Source organism: Patiria miniata, unplaced genomic scaffold (assembly GCF_015706575.1).
Source record: "Patiria miniata isolate m_02_andy unplaced genomic scaffold, ASM1570657v1 HiC_scaffold_24, whole genome shotgun sequence".
In the NCBI taxonomy this organism is placed as follows: Eukaryota; Metazoa; Echinodermata; class Asteroidea; order Valvatida; family Asterinidae; genus Patiria; species Patiria miniata.
The window spans coordinates 521,122-535,074 of NW_024037063.1; the positions used below are offsets into that span (position 1 = coordinate 521,122).

The 13,953-nt window shown below is 36.8% G+C and overlaps 1 protein-coding gene across 2 annotated transcripts in view; it reads left to right on the forward strand.

Moving 5' to 3' along the window:
* Nucleotides 1-7,842, forward strand: part of LOC119731687 (cGMP-dependent protein kinase 1-like) — a 51,515-nt gene extending 43,673 nt beyond the window's left edge. The window contains exons 12-16 of one of the 2 annotated variants that reach the window (XM_038204896.1): nt 697-786; nt 1,510-1,651; nt 2,424-2,587; nt 3,359-3,611; nt 5,332-7,842. In XM_038204896.1, the coding sequence (XP_038060824.1) occupies nt 697-786; nt 1,510-1,651; nt 2,424-2,587; nt 3,359-3,611; nt 5,332-5,430 (748 nt within the window). In that variant the 3' untranslated portion in view covers nt 5,431-7,842. The remainder of the gene's footprint in view (nt 1-696; nt 787-1,509; nt 1,652-2,423; nt 2,588-3,358; nt 3,612-5,331) is intronic. The other variant, XM_038204897.1, reaches the window with a different exon arrangement.
* Nucleotides 7,843-13,953: the final 6,111 nt, after the last annotated feature.

Sequence of the window (13,953 nt, forward strand, 5' to 3'; positions counted from 1 at the left end):
TGCCTTGCTAGAGCAGAATTTTTACCTCAAGCTCTAAACATTCCCATTCATAAATCTTGAGTTCTAAACATTTCCGTTCATAAATCTTGAGTTTATGTACCTGCTACAAAGTTCCAGAAAACTGTTCTATTTTGGCAGGATTTTTCAATTTTTTTTTGAAGTGCGCAATGAACCCTTTTAAAATGCACCCAAAAATAAGAAAATAATTTTCTGACAAACTTGTAGTTGGGTATATTAATGGAGATAATAATGACTTGTCAGCATTTATCAACTTTGAAGAAATTCTTAAATGTTAACGTGGGATTGTCCAAGATTTGTTCAAGTGTGCCACGTTAGGGAACACTTGGCTTAATTTGTGCCTGATATCCGGACACCACCGTCTCTGAATTTTGGACTGAATTTCATGATGCTGAAATTGTTCACAAAGGTTCAACAGCAAGCATTATTAAGGTTATAGTACCAGTATTTAACTGTATGAATTTGAAGGTTTGTCAACAAAGAGGTTTGGCAACACTGCATGAGGAAAGTCGAGGGAAACATCAAATTGCGCCATGTTTAATTGAGGACAGGTAGTGTCCTCATAGCTTCTGAAATGTTAATTTTTAAATCATAGTTAATAAATGCCATCTAATAAATCCGAATGTTGGAGCTAGTGCATGTGAAACATCAATTTGTGTTTTGGATTTGATTTTCCAGATTATACCGTACATTTAGCGACAGCAAGTACTTGTATATGCTGCTGGAGGCGTGTCTAGGAGGGGAACTGTGGACCATCCTCAGGGACAAGTAAGTTATCGCTACAAAAAGGAAAAAATATAACAGTGGACGTGCAGACAGTAGGGATGGCACTATATAACACCTAAAAAGATCCTTGTCATTTGACAATTGTGTCAGTGAAAGATTCAGTGAAATATTTTCTTTTCCATTCAACTCGGCTACGCCTCGTTGAATGGAACAGTCAATTTATCACCTCATGAAAATATTCCTTCCATTGCACTCATAAACATTCATTATTTATAAACTGTCTGGCCACCCGCGAGAGCTCCAATGTGTAGGGGACACCATATGTGCACACATCTGTACATATATGTTAGACCTTCACTTCCTTAATTCTGTTCTCTTCGTTGCCCCAGAAATGATTTAGTCCATAGCATTTTACTGGGGGTACATCTTAGATTTCTACAGACCAACTTGCAGGGTCCCATTGTCCCATGCTGCACTTTGTTCCCGGTACCCGTAAGGCCAAAAACACTGGTTTGTGCACATATGGGGTATTCTTAGACGTAACTTAATTTGTCAAACATGAATAGGTGCACGAAGTTGTGGCTTTTGATTTCATTATTCCATTCCCTAAATTTTAGCCTCGGCTGACCCTCTTTTTTCTCACCTTGTACTGTGAGTTCCTATTTGACAAATGCATGAAGGGCAGATGGCCCTGTGAAGTATGATTTTTATGAAACAATCATTCCACTCCGATGCCCATGATTGATTTGTATCCATATTCTGCAGGGGTTCATTTGACGACGGTACTACGAGGTTCTACACAGCGTGTGTAATAGAAGCGCTATCCTACCTTCACAATAAAGGCATAGTGTACAGAGATCTCAAACCAGAGAATATCCTACTAGACAGCCAAGGCTATGGCAAACTGGTAAGCATGGGAGCTAGTACGTACTTCACCCAAAACTCAAAGCAAAGTCACCATAACATATTGTACAGGGTGGTGAAAAACGAAGGAAACCGTTACTTTTGACAGCAATTTTCACCATACTTGTTGAGAATATTTCGAACATTCAATTGAATGGTATTAAAATATTGATCTTTAAACATAGGGGACGAAAAAATGATTGCAAATGCATATTTTGACTCCGAGATATGGTAGTTCAAAATTTCATGTGCCAAACCTGTTTGTCCACGGACGGCTTTATTCTATCCGCTTGACTGAGCTCAGGAGCTTGATTTGAAGACAAAAACCCCTACACTAGACTTTAATACACATGGACAACAGTGATTTTGGTGACTTGTATTCAAATTAGCATAATAACTTTTTTAAAGATTTTTTTACCATGTATGGTTGAAGAGCTATACTATATTATAAAAAACAGTTCAAATAAGTTAAGTAAGTAGGTTAAAATTCCTGTCAAAAGTGGGTTTCCTCATTTTTGCACCACCCTGTAGTTGCATGTGTTGTTTGCAGTTGTCTCAATAGAGATGTTTCGCATCTGAACAGATATATGTCTACGTTTTCTTTCAACTATCCGTAACCGTTATCGACCATTTTGTTGTGTTGCATCGTGTACACATACGCTTAGTTATCAGAGCCTAATCATGTTTGCAAAGAACCAAATCCTCTTCATTTTAAAGTTTAATTTGGGTGAAAAAGCTACCAATTACAATACCCGCCTCGTTTTTTCCTTCAACAGGTTGACTTTGGTTTTGCCAAGAAGATCAACCAAGGCCGTAAGACGTGGACGTTTTGCGGCACCCCAGAGTATGTAGCACCTGAAATCATCTTGAACAAGGGTCACGACTTCTCGGCCGACTACTGGTCGCTCGGCATCCTCATGTTCGAACTCTTGACAGGAAGGTGAAATATACTTAGTCTGAATTTATTTTTCAGTCAAAATTGGTCAAGGATGTTCTCAGTCTTGCTTACATGTGTAGAGTTGTGAACCCTCACAAGTTAATCATAATTCTGTCAGTTTCAAGTCAAGTGACACGCTGCTTGAGAATACTTATGATATGATTTGTTATTTGACATGTAGTTGGCTTCACTCTTAATCTCTGTGTATATATTGGAATTATGTGTTTTGTGTCCTTGAGCAAGGCGTTTTGCTGTAATTGCTTTTAATCTTCGAGAGTTGGCTTCCTGTTAGGAAATGTTTTGTTAATTTTTTAAAGTCCAGGTTTTGATGGCATTTTTGTGTCACCTAAACAAAGTTTTGGGAGACACTAACCAGTCCTAAAATTCTGTATGACTGTAGACCCGTATGTTAAAGCTTTACTTAAACGAATTACTGAAGTCAAAGGTCATCTAGGGGTCATTTGAGGTCGTTGTTTAAAACTGCACAAAATTTGAAAATACAACACATATAGGGATTGACCACAGAAAAAGGCAACACACGCGATGCGCGGATCACTTGTTTATATTAGGGAGATGTAAATTTGTAATATTGGGCTTTTCCTTTTACCAACGTTATTTTTATTGTTTTAATGCACTTTAGTGCTGTCTAAAGGCTTGTGAAAAAAATCATAAGTTTGGCGAGATTGGAATTTTCTTTCTTCAAAATTGACGTCTTGTTTTAATAAAATATTTGTTTATTTGAATATTTTCAACCTCCTTTCCACCCCATTGTAGCCCGCCATTCACGGGGTCCGACCCCATGAAGACCTACAACATCATTCTGAAAGGGATGGACATGATAGAGTTCCCCCGCAAGATCACCCGCAACGCTGCCAACATGATCAAGAAACTGTGCAAGGACAACCCAACGGAGCGGCTTGGCTACCAGAAGAACGGGCTCAAGGACATCCAGAAACACAAGTGGTTTGACGGCTTCAACTGGGAGGGGCTGAAGAAGAGGACCCTGGCTCCTCCCATTGTACCCCATGTGAGTATGCACAAGAGTTTTGGAATAGACTGGCCCGTTAAGCCACGCCCCCTTAAGCCACGCCCCCTTAATGAAATTTGCTTAAAATGTATTCAACTTCTGCAAGGTGTATCTTTGCCTTGGCATACTCATTCTTATCGCATTTACAAGCCTTGAGTTTTCTCTGTACAGTCGCAATTGAGGGAGTCACAATTGAGTCATTGTATGATTTGACTCGGAACAATTATTTTCTGCTTAAAATAATGAAATTGGTGGATATATGCTAATTTTACCACTTACACTTGAAATCTTAAACTGGTTGACATTTCATTGAAAAGTCAAGTCAAATTGATTTCGGGCACCACAATTTTGTTTTCACAAGCTTCAAGTTGAAGTGCATATGCTTCATACAAATGGGCTTAGTACTCGGGCAGTTGCAATTTTATAACACCCCTTAAAGTGCAGACACAGTATGATAAAGCCTATTTGGTTGAGGCCAAGTTTTGCAGAGGCAAATTTATACTCGTTTTGGTGATAAAAATACAGAATGTATTCATATTTAGTATCATAGAGACAAAAGAACAAGGGATTCCTACTTTATTTAGTCACAACATCTTTCATCAAAGTTGGTCATCTTCACTCTGTTATTTCCTCTTCATTTTTTACCAAAGGTTGGGTCACTTGCACAATACCGTAGAAAGGTCAGACAGAAACTGTGTTTTGATACCCTGTGTGAAAAAGAACCCAGTTTTTCTCCAGATTCTGCAAAGTTTTTATCCCTCATTCGATCCCCACCCAACCCCTAAAAAACTTCTACCCTTGTTTTGAAACCCCAGGGCACTCAAATTTGTCCCTGCTTTTTTCCCAAATTTTGCTTGGAGTTAATGTGCAGTTTCTGCTTGTTCCGTCTGTGGCTTGGAATTAATATGAAGTACAAACGAATCAAGCAAAAGCAACGGCCAAGACAACCAGAAATATGTTCTTTTAGTAGTTTTTGGCAAGGTGCACTTTTTCTTCTATGGTTGGGCTCGGAAATGAATGACAGTTGAATCTTTGTAATTTTGATACCAATTGTAACAATTCTCCCCCAAATTTGAACTTTGTGGTATTGCCTATTAGTGTTTTCTTGGATTATTCAATATTTGTTGTGAATTTTGAGGATTGTCAGTTTTGGTTGAGAGATTTTGTAATTTCCTAAGGAGACTTCTCCTTTTCACTTTTTTAAAACTTCCTTGCTTTGTTGACTCACCTCAATGCTGTTTAATTTGCTTTTTCTCCCGGGCAAAATATCCCTTTGGTATTTGCATGAGTGGTTACATAATTGCAATCACTAAAGCATGCTCTACCTTTAAATACCAGATTATATTTTTCACTTTTACATGTACACATACTTCTATAAGTTATATCGGTATGGTCAAAAGTGGTTGAATTCTTAGAAAATGCAGGAAGGTGCATTTTAAAAACAAAATTTATACAGACCATATTCCTTAGTTTGTCATTCAAAAAAAAATCTGTAACAAAATTATTATTATCCTATTTTTCTTCAGTGCAGAAATTTTCTCGTTTCATTATACAATGTACAACCCTTCTAACTTACTGTTATGTATCAGTTTCAAGACTGTCGCCTTTGATTTCAATTTCTTTCTTCTATTTCTGCAAAAGAGAACTGTGCTGGATTTTTTTCCTTCTCTTTCTAACCAGATTGGTATTGCATTTTGTTTTGTCCTCATCAATCCTGCAGGTCCGGTCCAACTCAGACACAACAAACTTTGACGATTACCCACCAGACACGGATCCTGTACCGCCTGACGATATGTCCGGCTGGGACAAAGACTTTTAACGAAAGAAAACCTTGCAATGTGCCTGATAATGACCTGGCCATGCACTCAATTCAAGAAACACAGAAATCAAGCAATCTATGTACAGCACAGCTGTTATACAGCTGTTGTGGAATTCCCGGATCTCGATCTTGCAGTTGGCTTAGAAAACCTGAGAGCATTCAATGAGCCCGCGTTATGGGAGGGTCATGCTGTTGCACAACTTTGTCACACCACGGGAGAGTCTAGATCCCAACCTCGGCAAGTGGGTCTTCATGCACTAATTGGAGATGGTTAGGTGACGATGCAGTTTGGAGAGTTCATTCTAGCACAACCTGGGAGAGTCTAGACCCCAACTCGGCAAGTGGGTCTTCATTCACTGATTGCAAATGGTCGGGTGCCGATGCCGTGATGCGCGTGCCGCAACCTGCACCCGTTTCCAATTTCGGCTAAATTTTGAGGTGGTTTTAAATTTTTTCTTAAATTCTGTTTTTGTGAACGTGTATTTCAAGACGAATCTGAAGAGATTTCGGAAAAATCGCAAATGCGATATCAAGACCGGATGTTTTCAGCAAGACAAGACACTGCTACCCAGTGACGTCATATTGTCAATTTCCTCGCGGACATGTAAAGAATTTACCTTAGTGTAACCTGCAGTAAAATGGAGAGCTTTTCCATCATCATCAGCATCATCATCATCATCATCATCAAGAGGACTTCAATCAAACAATTCGGATGCATGACAACACATCATGGAATACACACGATTACCTGGCATAATGAAAACTTATAATGGTTCCTATTGTCTGCAAAAGTACATCCAATGTGGAGTAGAAAAATACATATCTATGCATCTTCGTTGAAAAGAAATGTTCTGTCAAATATAAGGTGCAAGTGTGAACAGTGTGAATGATGTTTAATACAGTTATAAGGCGGTCAAGCCAAGTGGTTTTTTTTTTTTTCAATTGAAAATATGAATTTGTTGTGTGTACGTCAGATGAAAAATGTACAATAAAGCACCCAGCCCATTTATTGTAAATAGACAATGTCATCAGGTTAAATTATGAAAAAGCTAATAAATTTGGTAAATGTGGAAGAAAAAGTTTACAAACTCATTGGAAATGAGTGTCAGTCCTGAGAAATTGGAGAAATTGGACCACTTCTCCAAGAAATACGGTCAGTAAGTCACAACTATTAATTTTGCTTGAAGATGTGAATTCAGTTTGGTGAGATCATCGATTGCATAGATATCCTGCTGCCTTTTTGCTTATTTCTCGCAGTCATCCCTCCTTTTTTGCTACTTTCAGGCAGTGTTCAAATTGGACTAAATGTTCACTTTTTAGTCTGTGTTATTCTGTGCGAGACTTTTCGGAATCTGTTAGTTTCATGGCAACAGGTCCCATATGTAGCTTGAAACCCACAGACCAGTAACAAATGAATATAACACAACACTGATTCAAATATTTGTTTTGTAAAGTGGAATTGTATTGATTCGGAAAGCAAACCGGTGTAATTTTGTATCCACAATAAGCAACTCAACCTGTTTTTATGTTTTTATTTATTTATTCTTTTGCAAAATCATGACAATGATGTGCTTCCCGTAGCCTGAGCAGATGTATCTGTCAAGTGATTTTCTAGTGTCACTCATGACCATTCTATCACATGTGTGTGTTCCTGATTCAGCTGTCGGTAAACTGGGATGACAAACTGTGCGTACTAAAACTCTCTTTGGAAACTTATTCCTGTGACTGGGAAACTTTTGAATTTGATTTAATTTTTCTGGCAAGTGAATTTTGAATCAGAATTTGAAAAAAGAGTGATAGTTTCTTTAGCTTTTGGTCATTTTTTAAACTCTTTTTGGATGCACTTTGTATTTCTGGACACGTGGAAGACTATTTCCTGTGTCGTTTGAGAAAAAAAAGGAAGAAACATTTCAGAGTTTAATATAATATCAGAATTTCTGATGCTTTTCATGTCTTTTTCCACACCAACATTTGTTTCGGATCTGTTCAAAATCATTGCGGTGTTTCAACATGGATCTGTAAATTAAACTCAGTATTCACTCGATACAAAAACTAAGGTTTTGCAAGTCGGAATAGCAGAAAGTTTGGAACTAAAAAAGTTAGGTGTTTAGTTTTAAATGATAAAATCCTTTTAGCAACTCCCAAAGGTCTACGCAATGGAGGAGCAAAACATCAAAACTACAGCAAGAAAAATCATATATGTTCTATTAATTTGTATACTGTGCTGCATGTATTTGAGAATATGATCAACTGACTCTCATAGTGGATTTTTTTTTTACAATTCCAAAATGATTTTAAAACCACAAGCTACATTTTTCATGTACATGTATTGGTGTATGTTTGGAACTTTTACAAATAGATCGATCCATTAAAGGTAGAGTAGATCAATTGTCATTTGTGCATTTGTTTTGTTTGAAGCAACAAAAGTACTCGCATCTAAAGATGGGTGCTTAACAGCTAACCTGAATAAGTTTTTGCTCTGTTGTATATTCCGGGAAAATAATATACTAGGATCTCAATTTCAACTCAAAAGTTGCCGAGTCATAGTTTGAATTGCGCCTGAAATCAGCATCCGGAAAATGTTCTCATTCAGCCGAATTTGCAGCAATGCGATGTCACGAACTGAACCGACGAATAATAGCAATCGCGTGCGCGTCGAGTCAATGCTTACTCGCGCCCATTCACGGATTCGCCCAATTACAAACTAACTTCTTGCGGAAATTTCCGTCATTTGACTCATCTTTGGAAACGACCTTCTTTTATTGTTTTCTTCAAACCAAACCGACAGCATACCAGAAGGGATAATTTCACAGGGAGTTTAGTGCTATTCCTATCTTAAAACCAAGTATGCTTCTTAGCAATAATTTGGTCAGTTGCTTTCTGGATAGCTGCAAATTATATACTCTACCTTTAAGGGATCAGTCTATTGAAGGTTGTTCACACAGTTGTTGTGGCAAGGTAACTCAACTGTTTGTGTTGATGGATTATTGATGAGTAAATGTAACAAGGCAGTGAAACACCTTCCCATTGGAGCGTAGGCTCATTTTGTGCAAGGAGTTATAAACGTTTCTGGAAAGATTAATAGTACCGTGCCATGTTTGAAGATGCTATTTTGGGGAAAGTGGAAAGTTTGAATACATTTTAAATGCTTTTGTGGGTAATTTCAAGTACGTTGCCTGATTCTTTTATATTCATTCATTTCAGGTTTGTAAATTTTATAAAACTATCAGGTGTTAGAAAAATTGGCTTGGTCTAGGAAGGTACTATGTCCACCTTTAAAAAAAAAGAAGAAGTCTACCATCAGTACTAAACACATGGTCACTCTTAAGAGCATGATTGATTTTGTGTGACATGGCTTTTAAATATTGACTAATCTGAAAATGTGTCAGTTTAAAAATTTGCTGATTTGTTTGTTTGTTTGCTTTTTTTATATTTGGTGAACCCAACACTTTGTTTACTGTTTTACCATATTGGAGAATTATTTTGTGAACATCGGAAAGATGCTTAGGCGCTCTAGTCTGTCACCTGTAGAGTGTTTAGGATGGTTAACTAGTGAACCTATTAACTAGTTAACCTGGATTGTGGTAATTCAGTAATCCAATTGGTTATTGGTACCAACCTCTGTAGTCAGACTGAGGTCAACTAGTGTGGGTTCAAGTAGATTTTATGGAACTATAGTCAACTATGGGCTCCATACGCAAACAAAACTATAGTCAACTATGGGCTCCATACGCAAACAAAACTATAGTCAACTATGGGCTCCATACGCGAACAAGAGAGGGCGCTTATATACCATGTTTGAGAGCCCCGTGAACGGGACACACCATGTGCGCGTAATGGTTCGCGCACGTATAGCTCGAAGTACGCACAATATATTTTATTCTGAATGTGCTCAAAGCCATAGCGTCTTCGTGTGAGCATCAGCAATGCGTTGCAATGTCAGTCCAAGTGGTCTCCCCCAACTCTCCCTTCCTTACCGTTGAGGGGGTACTTGTGCACGGAGCCCATAGTTCCTCTCTCAAATTTGCTCAAAGAAAGAAATTTTTGAATTCATTACTTAAAGTGTAATACCATTGACTTAATCTTGGGGAAAAGCAAAACGAGGAATAGGATGGAGGAATTGCATTGCTTAAAAGACATTGGTAGTGTAATTAGAATTGTACATAGCTTGTGGTAATATAAAGTCGTGTGTAGTTTTTTTCTTTTTTTCTTTTTGCTTGGTATTTTTTTCCCATTTGATTTACTTCACATCAGAGTCATGCCATGCTTTTTTTTTTTTTTTTTTTTTTTGTATTTTGGAACATCCAGACAGTGCCTCTAATAATCATTTCTTTTTGAGCATCGAGAGTTTGAAATGTTGTGGTTTTCCCCGATATTAAGGAGAACTTGACTGTTTTCGAGTAGAATGGAAATCATTGAATTTTACCACACTTGTTAATGGTAATTTATTGATGTCATATATAATTTATAGCAACTTTTGAACAATTATGGGTAAATGAGGAAAAAAAAGGTTTCTGACAGCTGTTTTTTGTTTTGTTGGTTTTTTTTCAAACAAATTGGAAACAAATTTTTAATATACCTGGCTTGGCATAATGGTGTTTTCAGGAACCAGAAACAAAGCTTAAACAAGTTTAACCCTTTAGCACTTGTATTTAATTGTATTGCATTGTGTTTACTCCTCAATGAATTCATGAAACCATAGAGTGCTAGGGCAGTTTGCATTGTGTTTACTCAATGAATTCATGAAACCATAGAGTGCTAGGGCAGTTTGGGGCGGTATGAGGGCTAATAGGTTAATCAAATGTCACTCCATAAAAAGTGTAAATGCCAAGAAAATTAGTCCTTGTGAAAATTGTGACCGGTCCCAATTACAAACCGAATGCAAAATAACAAAATTTCACAGAAATCTGTTACTTTGAACTTGGTTGGTCAATTTTAAATCTTAATTAAGGTGACTAGGATTTTGTGCCAAATTTATTGTTCTTATTGATTCATTTTTTAAAAGTTATTTTCAGATGTGTTTAAAAGGAGGCATTTGGAACAAGTATTTTTGTTGGAATTTCTCTGCCTGGAAATGTTTGGAATTGTTGACAAGTATCTACAGTACTGTGGGTTCAAAAATTGCGCGACGGAACATTTTGTTGCACATGTAAGCTACTAAAATCAGCATGAATTTCAGCAGCCTATATTCATGTTTTGATTGAGCTTTGCAAGCCTTTGTAAAAAGGTCATAAATGATTCAGATTATTTCAATTCAGTGCAGCGTTTTATAATTAAAATTTTAAAAACGCCCTTAATTTCAAGTGCTGAATCTTAAGCACATCGTGTAAAGGAGTAATTGTTTTCTTTCTTTGTGAACAATTGCCACGAGTGTTAACAGATAATCTTTTGTTCTTTGAATTTTTTGTAATAATTTTTAACTATGCTTAAATCGTGGTCTTAATCAATTTGAGACCGAAAGTCATTTTCTAAAAATCATTTGGTAGTGAATGTGTTTGTACAGCAGCTCCTGCAACCATTGAAATGTGGTATGGCGCCCTCTGTTGTCCCCTTTCGTTTCATCAGTACTTCAGTAAGGTATACAAATGAAAATCAAGTACAAAACATAATTAATCAAACAAATGGGTGTATAAATTTCGTGTCATGCAGTTGAAGTGAGAAAAAATCCGTTAATCAACCATTTTGTTATTCAGCAATGGTAAACATATGATGGCGCTAAACCAACTATTAACGACTATTTATGTGTATTTAAAAGTAGCTTTTTATTAAAAACATCTTTTATTATGTGTATTGAAAACTTACATTGGATTCAAGAATGCGAGTCGTGTTTTTATAATAATACCTATCTTATTTTTTGACTACGTAAATAAAGTACAATTATTCTATAGCATACCCAATAAAAATAGCATTCTTGAGTGAAGATAATTTTCTTTGCAGTTTAAGTTTTCTTTTAACCCAAATGTGTGGCACGAATCATGCAATTTGCACCGGCACCAGACTAACATGTCACTTCTAAACACCTTGGACAGAGGCAATAAATTCATAAGAAAACCATTGAAGCGTGAAAACATACTCCAACCTCAGACTATAGAGTCAAGTGAGGAAGGTTCTTCAACCAGGTTGCATCAAGACCCTCATGCTCATTAGCCTACAATCATCTCACACACCACTCACAACTGCAACTAGCTGTATTCTGTTTTCCATTTTTAGTCTTGCTCTTCAAGTGAGCTTGTCTCAAAAAAGGAAAAGTGTTTCTAACTTCCAGTCTGATCGATGGGGCTGCGAAAACAGATCTTGGACCTCTACTATTAATACTGAACAGCAAAACTTTAAATAGGAAATTTGTAATATTTAAGCCTCCACTCTTAACAACAACAGAAATCCCCAAACCTAACTCCTAGTCCAACCTCAAGTCCCCATTAATTCCAAGTCCTACAAGCTCCAAGACCAATAAATTCCAAGTCCTGTGAATTTGCAGACCCATCCAAATCAAAGCCCTGCAACTCATGGTCCAACTCCCTCTTAGCTATCAACCAGCCAGCTCCCAACTCCTCAACCTCCCAGCCTCAGACCCTCAGATCTAGAAAAATTTCAAGGGGTACCCCTTGTCATCTGAGATTTTGGCCAGAGCTGAAAATTTTCTAAGTATGAAGAACCTAAGGGTTTTAATTACGAAAACCGGAGAGTTTTTCAAGAAAGTGCCATGGCAGAGCGGAAAAGAAGAGAGCTGGCATGCAGAAGGTACACGGTTCAACCCTGCCCAATGCCACTATTTTATTTATTTTTATAAATTAACACTGCTGTGAGTAAAAATTCTCCTCCCGGGGTTCCCGGCTGGGATTTGATCCGGGGACCCCGGCCTGGCGGTCAGCGAGCTAGACCACCAGGCCACTGGCTTCTTCGAAAATTTGTGCTCGGAACTTATATTTAAAGGTTAGATTGCGCAATTTAAAAAAAAAATTGAGAGGCATGTGACCCATGCCTCATTTGAATAATAATCAAAACACTGAATATTCAGATGAAAACCACTATACAAACAAACATGTGGTTCTGGACCAAATTTCCGATTATTTAATTAACTTTCCACTGTAATTTGTACATAATTTACAGCACTATTTTAACATTTTTAAAATACAATGCACCCATAACACATTATGATTATTAAAGTTGTGTTGAATCAATAACAAACCATGCCGCGTTTCTCAATGAACTACAATGTTGGCCTTCATTAACCTCCTTTAATAGCTTACAATCACATAAAATTCATTTCTCCCTGCCTTAAAACTTCAGTGTTTAATTATACCAAATACACGAATACAGTGACTTTTTATGAACAATTTCTAGTTCTACACGTACATAAAAAGTTAAATAAGTTAAACACTGATTATAAAGTGTGCTACACACAATAGGTGGATACTGCCCTCTACACCGCCTTCCATAAATTAAAAAATAAATACCAGAAAACAAATCTCTGAAAAACAAATATTTATAGACAAACTCTTCACAAAAACCAACAGCACTGATTATAAAGTGTGCTACACACAACAGGTGGATAGTGCCCTCTACACCGCCTTCCATAAATTAAAAAATAAATCTCAGAACACAAAAATTTCCAGAAAACAAATATTTATAGACAAACTCTTCACAAAAACCAATAGAGGGCGCTTGTCACCGAGACACAAAAAAAATATCACTTTTATTGTATTTCATTTGATTTGAGGAGCAAGTCTCCAAATATTTACTCAAACGCACTAAACAAAACCCGAATTGTTTCTTAATAGTGCGACACGGGCCCGTTTCCTTTCACCATTATAATGACTGACTGGACTGTCTTTACAAGTTGTGCTAATTATGCACAAATAGCTCAAAATTTTGCAGTGATTTTTTCAATAATAAATACATACATACTTAAGCGACCACAATATCTATCAGTTTTACCTGGCATTACAGTTTTACAACCTGTACTGAGGGAATTAATTCTAGTACAAACCATGGGCACTAGATGGGTGTAAACACATCTTGTTTACAAACCCATCAATCTTTACTGTTCTTAGATTAAAGACACTTTATTTACCGTGATTTACAATACACAAAAGCAAGACAGGAAAAACAATCTAAAACAAGATTAACATTTTTCTTACGCTGAACAGATATTTATTCATCATAGCCAGTAGAACAGTGTGAACATGCGAGATGTGAAATTAAATTTTTAATTAAATGAGAACACATGCAAATGAGACTCTGTGAGTGACTTTACTGTGACTCACTGACATCCAAGACTTTAAGTACAGGTAGTATCTTTTTATTTTCCAACAATAAAATATTTTTTTCAGGATCATAATGTAGTCTTTTTTGTAGATTTGCATATTCTATACACATTATGTACATATTTTCTTTGTAAAAAAATAAAATGGGGTCTCTGCAGGCAAAACAAATTCCATGCTCAAAATTAACTAAGTTTTTGCAAAGTTTTATTTATGAACTCTCATGAAACTTCTACATATACTGCTTTCTCTTCTTTCT